Raw genomic sequence first — 14,504 nt, forward strand, 5'->3', positions numbered from 1 at the left:
CGCAGGATGACCTGTCGTGACCTCTACGTGGGGTTTGTTAATTGACTACCAGCAGTTAACCACCACACTGCTGGATTAGAGGCACATTAACTCCCCTGTTACACTTGTCATATTTTAATGATACTTATACAAATGATTAAACTTCAAATATGGCAGTCCAAATACAAATTGTGTTAACTCTGTTGTGTTTTCTTTAAATACAAGAGCATCTTCTTCTTATATATATTTCTTTAGCGCTAACTTGATCTCCTGATTTCTCAGACTATATATAATTGGGTTGAGGAAAGGAGTCCCCACTGTGTACAGAAGGGATATGGCCTTATTTACATTAAATGAGAGTCCTCTAGATGGTATCATGTAAACAGTTATTAAAGTCCCATAAAATAGGCCCACTACTGTCAAGTGGGAGCTGCAGGTGGAGAAGGCTTTCTGTTTCCCAGTCGTGGTTGGAATCCTGAGGATGGTGAGGGAGATGAAGACATATGTTGAAATGATGAAGACAAATGGAAAGAGGGTTAGAGGGATGGCAAAGATAAAATCTGCTAGTTCAACAATGGATGTGTCTGAACAAGAGAGCTGCAGAAGGGGAGCAAGATCACAGAAGTAATGGTCAATGATATGAGGACCACAAAACTGTAACCTGCATATCTGAATATTTAGGAATAGGGATACAATGAACCCTATCAGCCAAGACCAGATAATCAGGTGGAGACAAAGCCTGAAGTCCATGATGGAGGTGTAACGCAATGGGTTGCAGATGGCCAGGTATCGGTCATATGACATCACTGTTAGAAAAAGACACTCAGCTGTTGTTAAAGCACCATAGAAGTAAAATTGCATGATGCAGCCAGTAAAATGTATGGTGCCCCCACCATTCAATACAACATGTAGCATATTAGGGGCTATGTTGGTGGTAAGGACGATGTCAGACAAGGACAGGTGACAGAGGAAGAAGTACATGGGAGATTTAAGGCTTTGACTGTTTGACACCAATACGATGATCAGCAGGTTTCCAGTCAATGTAATGATGTAGATCACGAGGAACAGAATGAAGAGGGCAACATTGAAGCTTTGAAGGTTTTGAAATCCTAGGAGCAGGAATTCTGTGACTGTGGTCTGGTTCTCCTCAAGCATATCCTGGAGAGAAGAAAAGGGAAGGGAGGGAAGCTTAGGGTAGGGTACAGTAAAGTACAGTAAGGTAGGGAATTGAAAAGAATGCCGTAGTGCTTCACATCCCATAACACCTATTTCAAAAGGTTCTAGTTTGACATAACACTAACTCAACCTCTGGAGACAACTGATCTGGGATATGAAAAGTTAAACATTTGTTTTTTTAATTGTTTTTTTTTTTTTTTCATATTTTCAGAATTGGATAATATCATAGATATGTAGAATTTGACAGCAAATAAGAACCCCTAGGACTCTCGTGTCAGGCCATTTTCATATGTGCTGTAAAACCCAAGGCCCTGTTAAATCCATGGCTTTCTGACATATTTAGAAAATGGCATGATATCTATCCTAATTATGTTAGAGATCCCTTACTGTATCAGCACCTACCACGCCTATTGCAAAGCTATTGCCTGAAACCACCACTCTTTCCATGAAAAAGTACTTGATCATATTTCCCCTTAGCTGCCACCCTCCAGCTTCAGAAAATGACCACTTGTTTTAGCACTTCTCTTTGATTGGAATACCTTTCCCTCCTGCACCTTGCTTAAACACGTTATATATTTGAAAATGTCTTTCATATCCCCTGCTGCTTTCTATTCTGTAAGTTGTACATATATATATATATATATATATATATATATATATATATATATATATATACATATACAAAGTGTTCGACAAACCTATACATTTGCTCGCCCCGGGCGAGTGGATTTAACCCCCGGGCGAGTAAATATTGGCCCAAGCAGCACACGTTTGGTACAAGGTGGCGAGTAGATTTTTTTGTGTGGCGAGTAGATTTTTTGGTGATTTGTCAACCTCTGCATGTACATATACACATTCATATACATATACATATATATACACACACACACACACACACACACACACACACACACACACACACACACACACACACACACACACACACACACACACACACACACACACACACACACACTAGATACTATGGTATTTATAATACCAATAAAATGAACTCTAAATGAAAGAGATTGGTTGGTGCTTTGAGACACTAACAAATATAACACATCAGGAAGAAACAAGAAGTCTCAAGATAAAGCACTCAAAATATCCCTGGATAAATGTTCACTTTATTTGTTCAAAAATAACTTATTAAAACATATAAGACCAATTAAATGGTACCTCCAACCACCATAGGAACACAAGTCAAAAACCTTCATACTGTACATATTAAACAGTGATACTGCCAAACATATAAGATGAAACTCAGGGAAATATATACCCTGATCACCATGACCGGCCAGTCAATGAGATAAACTTAACCTAAGGAAACACAGTACAATGACTGATGACTAGGTAACATGGATACACCATACACACGAGAGTCACAAATGTGGGGTACATCCCCAGAAGTGACATAGAAACCTGGCATTTTAATCTGGAAAAATGCACTCTCTCCCCTTCAATCCATTTGTAATGTCACGAACATAGATATTGCAGAGCACTGGTTCCAGTAAAGGCCCCTGGGGTACTCCAGTGGCTACCTTCCCCTCTTCTGAATATACTGTACTCCCATTACCACCACTCTGTTGCCTACCCTTCAACAAATGTCTTACCCATTCTTCCAATCCCAAGCATGGCAACGTGTTAATCAGTCTTCTATGTGAGACAGTGTCAAAGACCTTACAACATTTTTTGGTAAGCTACATCTACTGCTCTACCCTGATCTATTACCTTAGACACCTATCAATTAGATTTGGTTGACCTGATCTCCCCCCAGTAAACCCATACTGCCTTGTATTTTATAGGTTGCTGGACTTTAGTCAACAATTCAAACTTTCAGCAATGTTTCCATTAATTTCACCGTTACAGCACTGACGTCAGGTTCACTGACCTGTAGTTAATTACCTGCCTCTTCCCTACTTCCACTTTGTGAAGTGGGATTATGCTTGCTCTTCTCCAGTCATCTGGAATTACACATGTTAATAGTGACTGGTTAAATAAATCTTTTAATGGTGTTGTCTACATTTTTATAATCTCTTTAGATGCATCCCATCTGGCTCCCCTGACTTATCCACTTTCAATTCTGAAAGTTCTAGTAGTACTTCCTCTTCATTAAATGGACTTGTCTCCAACTCCTTTACATTTACATTCCTGTTACCCAACTCGTGTCCCTCTTTTTCCCCTTCAGCTGGAAATGCTGAGCAAAAATAATTATTAAGGTTGTCTGCTACTGTATATCGTTGTCTCCTTCAGTATGGATAAAATAAACACACACAAATACTGTAGTGCAATCCTGCATAATACAGTATGAACTAACTGGGTGGGTAATGGATGAAAAAGAATGGGTAAATTAGGCAGGTATCCGACTTCAGGGAAAGACGCAATGCCTGGAGCCCATTGATGGTAGAGAGATACTGTATCTTTGGGGACTGTTTGCTTCTAAATGTAGTAAAAGAACTGTAGATGACCAACCGCTCAACCTATTTATATCAAGAGGTAATTATGTGATGCATATAGATGCCTTTGCATCTGTGCTAGTTATAGTGCTATTTATTATTTTATGTATCGTAGGTCTTTCAGCACCGGACTACCCTGTATGGGGAATGCATTTCAGCGGCTGCTGATCTGGATACCTTGTAACTCACTGTTGCTACAATTGTACCTTCTCAATGAATTCGGAGTTAGGTCTGTCACACACGTATATATATTTATGTGATATAGTCACACATTACCTTGTGTATCCCAGGTACTATATTGTCTGATTACCCCAGATGGGGAACGCATTTCAGCGGCTGCTGACTTTACCCAGATAATACATATTGTAAGCCTAATTGATACTAGTGCTGGGATTTATACCAACAGACTCACTCTGAGTCAGGTATTCAAAAGCAGTGCTTGCGATGTGGTTATCATGGGCAACAATGGTGTTATAATACACATGATTATTTGTGTGACCACATAATTACAATATACCTTTCTGTGTATTATATCTCTAACTATTACATTGGCTTCCAATGGAGTGTATCTCGGATAACCCTATTTGAGATATCACTTTGAGACACTTATTGGAATTGTACTTCCCTCACTGACGGTGATCCAATATTGTGTATCTCTAACTCGCCTTTCCTGCGGGATTTTTAAATTATTCACTGTACATATATTCACTTGCATCATTGTTTATTATTAAAAAAAAATATTTGTCATACTATGTAATTGATGACATTTATACTAAACCAATCTTGTCATGTTTTTCTCTTGGAAATATTGCTATATAAGTAGTTGTTTATTTGCCGTACATTGCCACAATAGGAATATTAAGATTTCGTGACTATTTAAGTCTCAATATATTTCTACATCTATATAGTGCAGAGTAAGGGATCTAGTGTAGGCGTAATGCTGGACACTTGCTGATTAATTGCTTCTAAATGTAACAGATGTTCTCTCCAATAATTTTCAGAGAAAAGAAAAGGACAAAAAAAGTTTTTAGAAAGGTTAAAAGATAAATATATGTTATCAAACTCACGTTTCACAAATGAAATACATTTTAGACCACACAAGGTCAAAGTAAGAACGTCACTTCAGACATCGGCCTACACTCGTTCCAACACGCTTCTCCTGCAGTAACCAGCACTAAAACCAAAAGGAACCGGACAATCCGCTGCGGATTCAAATTCATCTATAAAATGTGCCCATCTCTAAGTATTACCCTATCACAGTGTTGTCCTCTATTATTACACTATAATAGTAGAAATACATCAACCATACAGGAAACAAACATTTCTTCTTGAAATACTTAGTGGCGAATCACTGAACCTCAAAGTGATAAATGGAGAATTTTGTTAGAGGGAAGGAAGAAAAATGTAAGAAAGGAAGGAGCGAACGCAGTGCAAACTTCTCAGGTTGCTTCGTTCCCAATCAGAAAATAATTAGTCCTCAAATTATAAAGGAAAACAAAATGGTCTAATTTTAAGGTTTATTAAATGACTCTTGCTTCATTTTAATGCCATGCATTATACAGTAATATGGCATCAATTAACTCTTCACATCCTATTGACAGATCACAAGCTGGCATTGGGGGGTGAAAGAGAGATCCTTACAAAGCATACAAATTATAGAGCTAAGGTATCGCAATAAATACTGTATGTTTCCCCCATGAAAACATGGACATCGACCAGTATTTATCAAACCCCTTTGGCTGCAAAACAAAGTAACAAAGGCAGGAAAGGGTGGTATGGTACCTTTTATTGGACCAACAAGTAGTTGATATGTCACAAGCTTTCGAACCGCTCAAGGTCCTTCATCAGGTTTGGCAGAAATACCCTGAATGAAGAACACTTTAATGTTTGAAAGTTTGTAACATATCAACTACTAGTTGGTCCAATGAAAGGTATCATACCAGCGTCTCCTTCCTTTGTTACTACATGGAAGAAAGGACCAACAGGCTACTAACCCTTCTTCTTTAATAAATACATTATTTAAGTGCAATCCCTTTATTTGGATCAATCTGGTGCAGCTTTTTGTATTCGTTTAGCTCCAATTGTGCAGGTCAGGTAAATATTGATCTTACCACACGACGTTTCCTTTTCAGATGATTGTTTTGTTGTATGCTGATATCTTGGTGCTGGCTTTGAAGGATGGCTGGGATCCCACCACTGCCATGGGTAGTGAAACTGGGGGAAAAGTCTTCCATCGCTGCACTATTCAAAATAGGTCACCTCATAAGACATTGTAATAATAATTGCTTTATCTGCAGAATTGTGGAATGCATAACAATTTGGGGATCCCCCTTCCTCATGTGATTCATTTGAAATTGGAGGTGAGAGACTTTAATAAATGGTCTCCTTGATAATATCTATGATAGGATAGAACTCCTACAATACATCATGAATACTTATTGTTGTCTTACTTTTGGGTCTATTTATCAAAGATTCCTGGCTGTTAAACGGGTTTAAAACCAGTGGATAAAGAATTTCACAAGAGTTTTTAATGGAAAATATCTGTGTTCAACAGGATTCCCTTTCCTTAATAAATCTGAGGCTGTTATTTGCTTCAGTGTTACCTGGGATTTGCAGATAGGAGAATGATAAATGGACCATTTGCTTTCATACAGTATCTATGATATGAATGGTCTCCTACATCATGTAGTCTACTTTTAGTATCATCTTTCCTTTTCCTCTTGTGACCTACAGTATAACTCTGAAAGGCAAAAGCTGTATTTAATTTACCTCTGATCCAAGCTGGCGTATCACACCAATATGCAGGTAGACTTCGTATTCTTCAACAAGCTTGGATGGTCTTTATTGGAATCATTGAAACAGTGAACACTAGATTTATAAAAAAAAAATGAGGGTATGAAGATATTTCTTGAGAATTCTTTGTGATTTATGAAGAGTAGACATACAGATAGAACTTGAGCACAATCACTGAGGCTGTAACTGCTTCCGAGATGTTAATACCTTTCATAAAAAAGGTTTTGCAAATGAGACCTTCTGTATATAACTGGAAGATGAGAACACGTGGGAATGGAATTGTATAGAGAATTCCATGAAGTCCCCATGTGGGCAATAAGAAATAGTATGCTGAAAGACAATGAAATGTTCCGGTAGTAAGTAGAAAAAATGTTGCACTAATTATTTAAGCCTGAATAACTTGTCCATTGCTTGAGAGATCAGCTAAATGCTTTTCTATTTATTTGTGGATCAAAAAGGCCATTATAAGACTGGAGTTGTACGGCATTGTATATTTATTTATATAGAGCCAACCGTGTATGGAACACATTACATAGATATTAAACAATGCAATATAATTACAATGTATTATTATTATACACATAAATTGTATTTTAAATTATTATAATACTATTACATATAATAACAATAATGTATTTATTAATTGATAAAAACGTTTAATCAGGAAGTAATACATTGAGAGTTACCTCTCGTTTTCAAGTATGTCCTGGGCACAGAGTTATGGTGACAATATAAGGTTACATTACCTGAACAGAGATTATACATTATAAATGTGTTTCATGGACAGTTAGAGAAAATATATGTTACGGGAGTATGTAACAGTTACAGACCAGAGTAAAATATTAGACAGCTAAAGGCTTGAAAGAATTTAGCCTGGGGGCAGCTTTGAGAGTCTCTGTCAGTTTGTTCAAGACAGGAGGTGCATGGTAACTGAAGGAGGAGAGACTGGATTCCTTGTTGAAACTTGGGACGGTGAACAGGTTTTTTGGAGTCACATCTCAGGTGATAAGTGCTGCGTGTGGTAGGGGTCAGGAGCATGTTCAGATAATCACGTAGCTTACCCAGAAAGTATTTGAAGACAAGAAAGGAAAGATGAACTTCGTGCCTGGATTCAAGTTATAGACAGCCTTATTCTTGGAGTATTTCGCAGTGATGTGTGTTGTAGTTACATTGGAGGACAAAGCTGCATATTGAGTAGTAGAGGGTATCTAGTTTGCTACGGTAACTTTGGGGTGCTGTACTATATACTATGTCCCCATAGTCTACAATTGGCAGGAACATCTGCTCGCACTGACCAGTTGGCTTAGGGAGGATTAACTCCTATAAAATACACCTAGTTTGGCATAGGTTTTGGATATCAGAGTATCAATATTCAGCCCAAATGTTAAATGGGTGTCAAACCATATAACTAGATATTTAAAACTAGTGAGAAAGCTAGCTATGCACCTTATTTCCTTTTATCCAAATAATTGTAACTAGAAGATTATTCATACACCGAAACGGACACCAGGTGGTGACCTAACATGAGCTTTGTGAGAGATCTACGACGATCAAGAGGACTATCCCTCCTGCATTACATTATACAGGCATACCCCGCATTAACGTACGCAATGGGACCGGAGCATGTATGTAAAGCGAAAATGTACTTAAAGTGAAGCACTACATTTTTCCCACTTATCGATGCATGTACTGCAATCGTCATATACGTGCATAACTGATGTAAATAACGCATTTGTAACAGGCTCTATAGTCTTCCCGCTTGCGCACAGCTTCGGTACAGTTAGGGAGCCGGTATTGCTATTCAGTACGTGCTGACAGGCGCATGCGCGAGCTGCCGTTTGCCTATTGGGCAATATGTACTTACTCGCGAGTGTACTTAAAGTGAGTGTACTTAAAGCGGGGTATGCCTGTAACTTACTAAACTCACCAATACACAGCATAAATATATAGCGCAAACACTGTAGTACTAACAGTTAAGTGTCTCTTCTACCTCCTCAAGACTCCCCCAACACCAAACCGGTAAGATCAACAACTGATTTCTATATCTACATTTGTCTTACACTTTCCTGGCTGTCTGTTGCTGTTGTGGAGCAATAGGATAACCTACCAGCATGGCTAAAGTTAAAGCTAACCCCATATACTTGAAATACATACTTGAAAACGAAAGGTAACTCTCAATGTATTACTTCTTGGTAAAACATTTTTTTAAATAAATATATAATATAGTTTGAACATTTTGATAAATTGCAATGAACGTTACATTCAAATACCTCTGCTATTTCAAACATCTGCATCCATCATCTGTGACCTGTTCCTTACTATCAACTACATTTCTCTACTATCTCCACGGTGTATTCTGCCTGCCGAATGTCTGAGGAGCCTAACGTCATCCTCACACCAGAAGCAGCAATTGTCGTTCTACCACTGACCAATCATAGCACAAGCCAAAATGTCAGCACCTTGACCAAACACTGCCAAAAAGTGCCTTGTCTCACCAGAACTTATAGAAATCGTCCTCTGATCCTTCCTTCAACACCTCCCCCTACCTAAGCATTCACAATTCTGCCAATTGACTGCCTCTCATTCCAGTTTCCAATTATTTTTTTTACCAATTACCAGACATTCTTGCTTTTTTTATATGAACTATTGTAATTAACTATGTACATAATATTATAAGGATCTCTCAATATGGCCACGAGGCAGGACATCTGGCGCAACCAACATGGCCGCCAAGGCAGGAAGTCGGTCTCATTCTGGATCTACAGCCTGCACCTGCCTGCTCCCTTTCTAAGGCTTTATTTCAATCTCTTCCTTGCCTGTACTTCTGATAAAGCTGTGTCCTGCCTGCCTAGTTGCCGTTCTACTTTGCCTTGATGATCCTGCCTTTTCCAGCCCTGACCTCGGAACTGTAACCCCTACTATTCTGCATTCTCCAACTTTGACCCCAGAAAAGTGACCACAATTATCCTGCCTTCTCCTGCCCTGACCTCACTATTCTACTCTTCAGGATTCGGATCCCAGGTACGAGTCGTCTCTACTCTCTCTCTGCCTAGTACGGCTGTCTCCTTGACTGTATACAGAAATGTACGTGGTGATAACAAATGCATAACTATAACTATACTCCCCTGTTTCCTCTCCTGCACCCCCTGTTTCTTATATTGTTCTATTTCTTGCTCCCCCATGTCCAAAACGCATTGTTCCCATCCCCAGTGCATTGCTTTGATTGTCTACTTCCAAAAGTGCTTCAACTTTACCTAATTCTTGTTATAATATCTATTGGATTGCTCACTTCCCCAGTGGTCCTCAGTGCTTAGTTCCCAGTACTAAAAGAATCCATTGTCCTCTCCCCCAATTATTCCTAATTGATTGTACTGGATATATTCTCCCCTTGGCTTCCTAATCTGATAGTTCCCTTTCCAAGTGCTCATAAACCCATTGTCTCTTTCCTCATTGCTTCCCATTCTGAATTTTCCCTTACCAGTGCTCCCAAAGTTGAGTAATCCTGTCGCAAATGCTAACAAATCACCGTCCCCATTACAAATTATTCCCTCATTAACTAAACTTTACACCTACACAGACTGGCCCATCACAAACTGACATCTCCAATGACTATCCCCGCTACAATTATCCCTAACCCTTGCTAAACTACCACTGTTCACCCCAACCTCACAAACCATTATTAGTCCCTCAACAAAATATACTCTCTTCCATCCAATCCAATCCCTTATCCACCCTATAGAACGATCACCTGTCCATCCTCGCTAATAATCCGCCTTTCACTCCACTATCTCCCCACCATCCTCCTGTCCTACCTTCCCCTTCACCCATGAGGTTCTTCCATGCCCACCCCTCCATCCAATGCCACCATCCTTCTCAAGCCCTCTCCTCACCACCCCATCCATCGTCACAAGCCAACCTCCACTTGTCTTGTCAACCCTAGTAAACTCATGTACTTCCTAATTATCAACTCCTCTCACCTCCCGCCATCACCCCCCATTCCCACCCCAACCTCCATCAACCTCCCTCTTTTTCTCTGGAAGGCCAGATCCATCTGCAATAAGACCATCTTAACACTTGATCACTTCCTACAAAACAATCGTACATTCTTCTCAATCACCGAAAAACATGCTGAAATACTGTAGATGAAATGGTAAAAAAATAGGGGTTAATCACAGAAACATAAAATAGCAGAATAGACAACTTCTTTCTGTGATTAACCCCTGTTTTTTTTACCATTTCATCTATTTCAGTATGTTTTTCCACCATTCTTTTTATATGTAAAATTGATTATATATAATATATATATATATATATATATATATATAGCAACTGTAAATATTACTGTATGTTCATTTGCATGTCTTAGACAGGTCTGCAACCCTGTCTTTCCCCATTATCACCCAGCATAAAGCGCTTCCACTGCAGCAAGGGATTCTGGGAAGTGACATGCAAATGTGTATATATATATATACATACATACAGCAGGGCGCCATTAATACGGCGGGTTCCGTTCCTGGCTCCCGCTGAAAAGCGTAAATCGCCGTAAAGTGGGGCCCTAGCGATGCATGCAAAAATAATATGCATTGCTTACCTTAAACTTATTTTTACATCAGCCGCCATCACGCTACGTTATCCAGCGCGGGAAGGTAAGGGAAAGACCAATTGTGTGCCGACACGCACTACTTCCAGTTCTATGGTGGCCGAAGGCGTCAATGATACAATAAATGGCAGGGGGAATACAACACTGTACGCATGCGCACATGCGCGAAAATGTTGCTTAGCGACAGCCGGGTGCCGAAAAACACCTTAAAAATGGAACTAGCGCCGAATGTAAAGGGAGTAGGTATGCATTGTGAAGCACCGTATTAGCAGAACGCCGAAATGTGTCCAACATTTGCTTGTTACTCTTTTTGTATATACTAGTGGCAATCTAGTGACAGCATTCAATCACGAAATGATTAATGAATTTTAGCTATCAAAACAAAAATAAAATAGTGGGTGTTAAAATCAAACAGCACTGACAGTAACTGATCATATTCTCAGTGCTGTAAAAGCTATGGTGATCAATTGAATATTATGAATTGGTGCCTTAAATTAGTCAGCAATATGGTACTTGTGTTAGACCACCCTAAATTAGGGGTATTGGAAAAGGGGCAAGGTTATACACTCTTATTATGGCACTGCCAATGCATGTGAATACTGCTCATCAGCAGATAATGATGCAAAACATGTACTCCACACATGTAATGTAGTGATGCGCTGGGACTGATTTTTATAGCAGAAATCTGCTTAATAGATACTGCTAGTCAGCAGGAGTGCACACCACATGAATAGGAGTATACTAATGCAGCCTCTCCGGGCAAGGATCTGCTAGATATGTGCACTCCTTATCAACCGAGACACATCGCAGAAACACAGTGCGGATTTCAGTATCTTAACACGATACGAGTGTTTTTTTTTTGTTTTTTTTATAAAATATTTTTACCAGGAAGTAATAGATTGAGAGTTACCTCTCGTTTTCAAGTATGTCCTGGGCACAGAGTAAAACAAATAATACATGGTTACAAGTACAGTTACATAAATGAGCAGGGTATACATTATATACTAGACATTGCGTGCACAGTTAAAGATAATATATATTATGAGCGTATGAAACAGTTACAGCCCAGGTTAAAATGTGAGACAGCCTTAGATTTGAAAGAACTTAAACTGGTGGTGGATGTGATGGTCTCTGGTAGGTTGTTCCAGTTTTGGGGTGCACGGTAGGAGAAGGAGGAACGTCCGGATACTTTGTTGAGCCTTGGGACCATGAACAGTCTTTTGGAGTCTGATCTCAGGTGATAAGTGCTGCAAGTGGTAGGGGTGAGGAGCTTGTTCAGGTAGCTTGCCCATAAAGAATTTAAAGGCAAGACAGGAAAGGTGAACTTTGCGCCTAGACTCTAGTGTTGACCAATCTAGTTCTTTGAGCATTTCGCAGTGATGTGTGTTGTAGTTGCATTGGAGAACAAAACGACAAATTGAATTGTAGAGGGTGTCAAGTTTGCAAAGGTGGGTTTGAGGTGCCGAGCCATATACTATGTCTCCATAGTCAATAATTGGCATTAGCATCTGCTGTGCGATACGCTTTCTGACCAGGAGACTTAGGGAGGATTTGTTCCTGTAAAGTACCCCTAGTTTGGCATAGGCCTTGGTTGTCAGGGTATCAATGTGCATCCCGAATGTTAAGTGGGAATCAAACCATAAGCCCACGTATTTAAAACTAGTGACAGGGGTTAGGGTGGTGTTAGCGTTGGTTCTAATCAGGAGCTCAGTCACTGGGAGCTTTACAAATTTAGTCTTGGTCCCAAATACCATTGTTACAGTCTTGTCAGTGTTTAAAAACAGTTTGTTTTGGGAAATCCAGTTTTCGAGTCTCAAAAAGTCAGACTGAAGTATGTGTTGAAGGTCAGAGAGGCAATGGCTGTGTGCATATAGGATTGTGTCATCTGCATACATGTGTATTGAGGCTTCCTTAGAAGCTGTGGGAAGATCATTAATGAACACTGAGAAGAGTAGGGGGCCCAGAACAGAGCCTTGCGGGACACCACAGGTGATATCCAGGGGGTTGGAGTTAGAGCCTGAGATGGACACATGTTGGGATCTTCCTGATAGGTAGGACTGAAACCAGCTTAAAGCATGCTTCCCTATTCCAAAGCTCTGGAGTTTGTTAAGCAGGATAGCATGATCAACTGTGTCAAAAGGAATCTAGGAATACTGCACCAGTGAGTTGTCCCCGTTCTATTCCACACTGGATTTCATTGAAAACTTTTAGCAGGGTAGTTACGGTGGAGTGTTTGGGACGAAACCCAGATTGGAATTGCCTAGGGAAATTTGTCTTGGTATAGAAAATCGCTTAATTGGGAGTGGACACATTTTTCCATGACTTTGGATAGAATAGAGGTGCCAGCCTCTGTATATACTGGACAGAACAATCACCTCCATTCTTATATTGTGTACTACATGGGTATAGAAGGTATTGCTAAGGTACTCAAAATATACTCTGAGTGGTTGTAAGGATAACCCACCTGCTGTAGTATATAACGCACTCCTAGCATGATGTGTGAACCAAGGAGAATACCTATGGAGCACAGGGGTACTTCCAAATGTGTACCGAGAGGATCAGTGCAGTGATAGATCGACTTGTCAGCATTTATTAATAGACATAAAAGGCACTGATGCATATATACACACACTAATGTTGTATTGCCTAACCTTAATGGTATCTATAGTTAGGGTATTGAGGGGTGCACTGTATTGGTAGATCCGTTAAACATCTATAGCTGAGATTGGATGAATCAGAAGAAACACCTAATGTTATAGGTAGCGCATTCCCGGTTCATATAGTATAGATCAAGGTAAGTGACAATACGGGTATAAAGGGGTACTTGGAACAGATCAGTGCAGTAATGAAGGCACTTGTCAGGCTCTAATGAATGCAATGAAGCACTGATAAAATAATGTGCTCTCTGGCCGTCGTTAGATCTATAGCATTAATTTCTGGAGGAGCGCGATTTTAGGTTGATTCGGGTAACAACTTAGTGGCTCTGGTGCCTAATGAGTGCACATATTACCGAGTAATGAACTTGTTAAGCATCAATCTCCGGCATTGATGGTGGGATATATCACCGATGTGTTTGGAGATATGTTATCTGGTGGAAGGCCAGTAAGTGTATAATGAATACTCATGGGTCCCTGTTAGCAGTGCCTAAGGTTAAGTATAATAGTCCCTTTAGCAGATTACTCTGTGTGGAAAGTTAACAACAGAGCGTTGTATTGATTAATATCAGTATTAGACCACAGGACTCCACAACATAGTAACGGTTTCTCAAGTGTTGGTCAAAGTGTCAGCGTCCTGCGCATGCATACAGAGTGTGACATTGACACTAGTAAAGATTCCCTCTGGACACATCTTCAGACAATAATGCAATTACCAGATCTTTATTGCTGTACAGTGGCGAGTGGGGAATTTTTTTTTGCAGAAACTTTTCCAGGTCAACACAAGCTGAAATTACAACAAGACTAAAAAAATACCACTCCTGCCCCAACCAAAATCTCTACCAT

General features: G+C 39.7%; 1 protein-coding gene across 1 annotated transcript; it reads right to left on the reverse strand.

Moving 5' to 3' along the window:
* Nucleotides 1-216: 216 nt before the first annotated feature.
* LOC142471379 (olfactory receptor 11L1-like) lies at nucleotides 217-1,146 on the reverse strand. The gene has a single exon (XM_075578187.1). It carries the CDS (start codon nucleotides 1,132-1,134, stop codon nucleotides 217-219), a length of 918 nt encoding a protein of 305 aa, XP_075434302.1. The 5' UTR covers nucleotides 1,135-1,146.
* Nucleotides 1,147-14,504: the final 13,358 nt, after the last annotated feature.

The sequence above is a fragment of the Ascaphus truei genome, chromosome 20, assembly GCF_040206685.1.
Source record: "Ascaphus truei isolate aAscTru1 chromosome 20, aAscTru1.hap1, whole genome shotgun sequence".
Taxonomy (NCBI): Eukaryota; Metazoa; Chordata; class Amphibia; order Anura; family Ascaphidae; genus Ascaphus; species Ascaphus truei.

Bases quoted from the DNA above. Each gene is read 5' to 3' on its own strand.
- LOC142471379 (XM_075578187.1), bottom strand. From the start codon at position 1,134: ATGCTTGAGGAGAACCAGACCACAGTCACAGAATTCCTGCTCCTAGGA.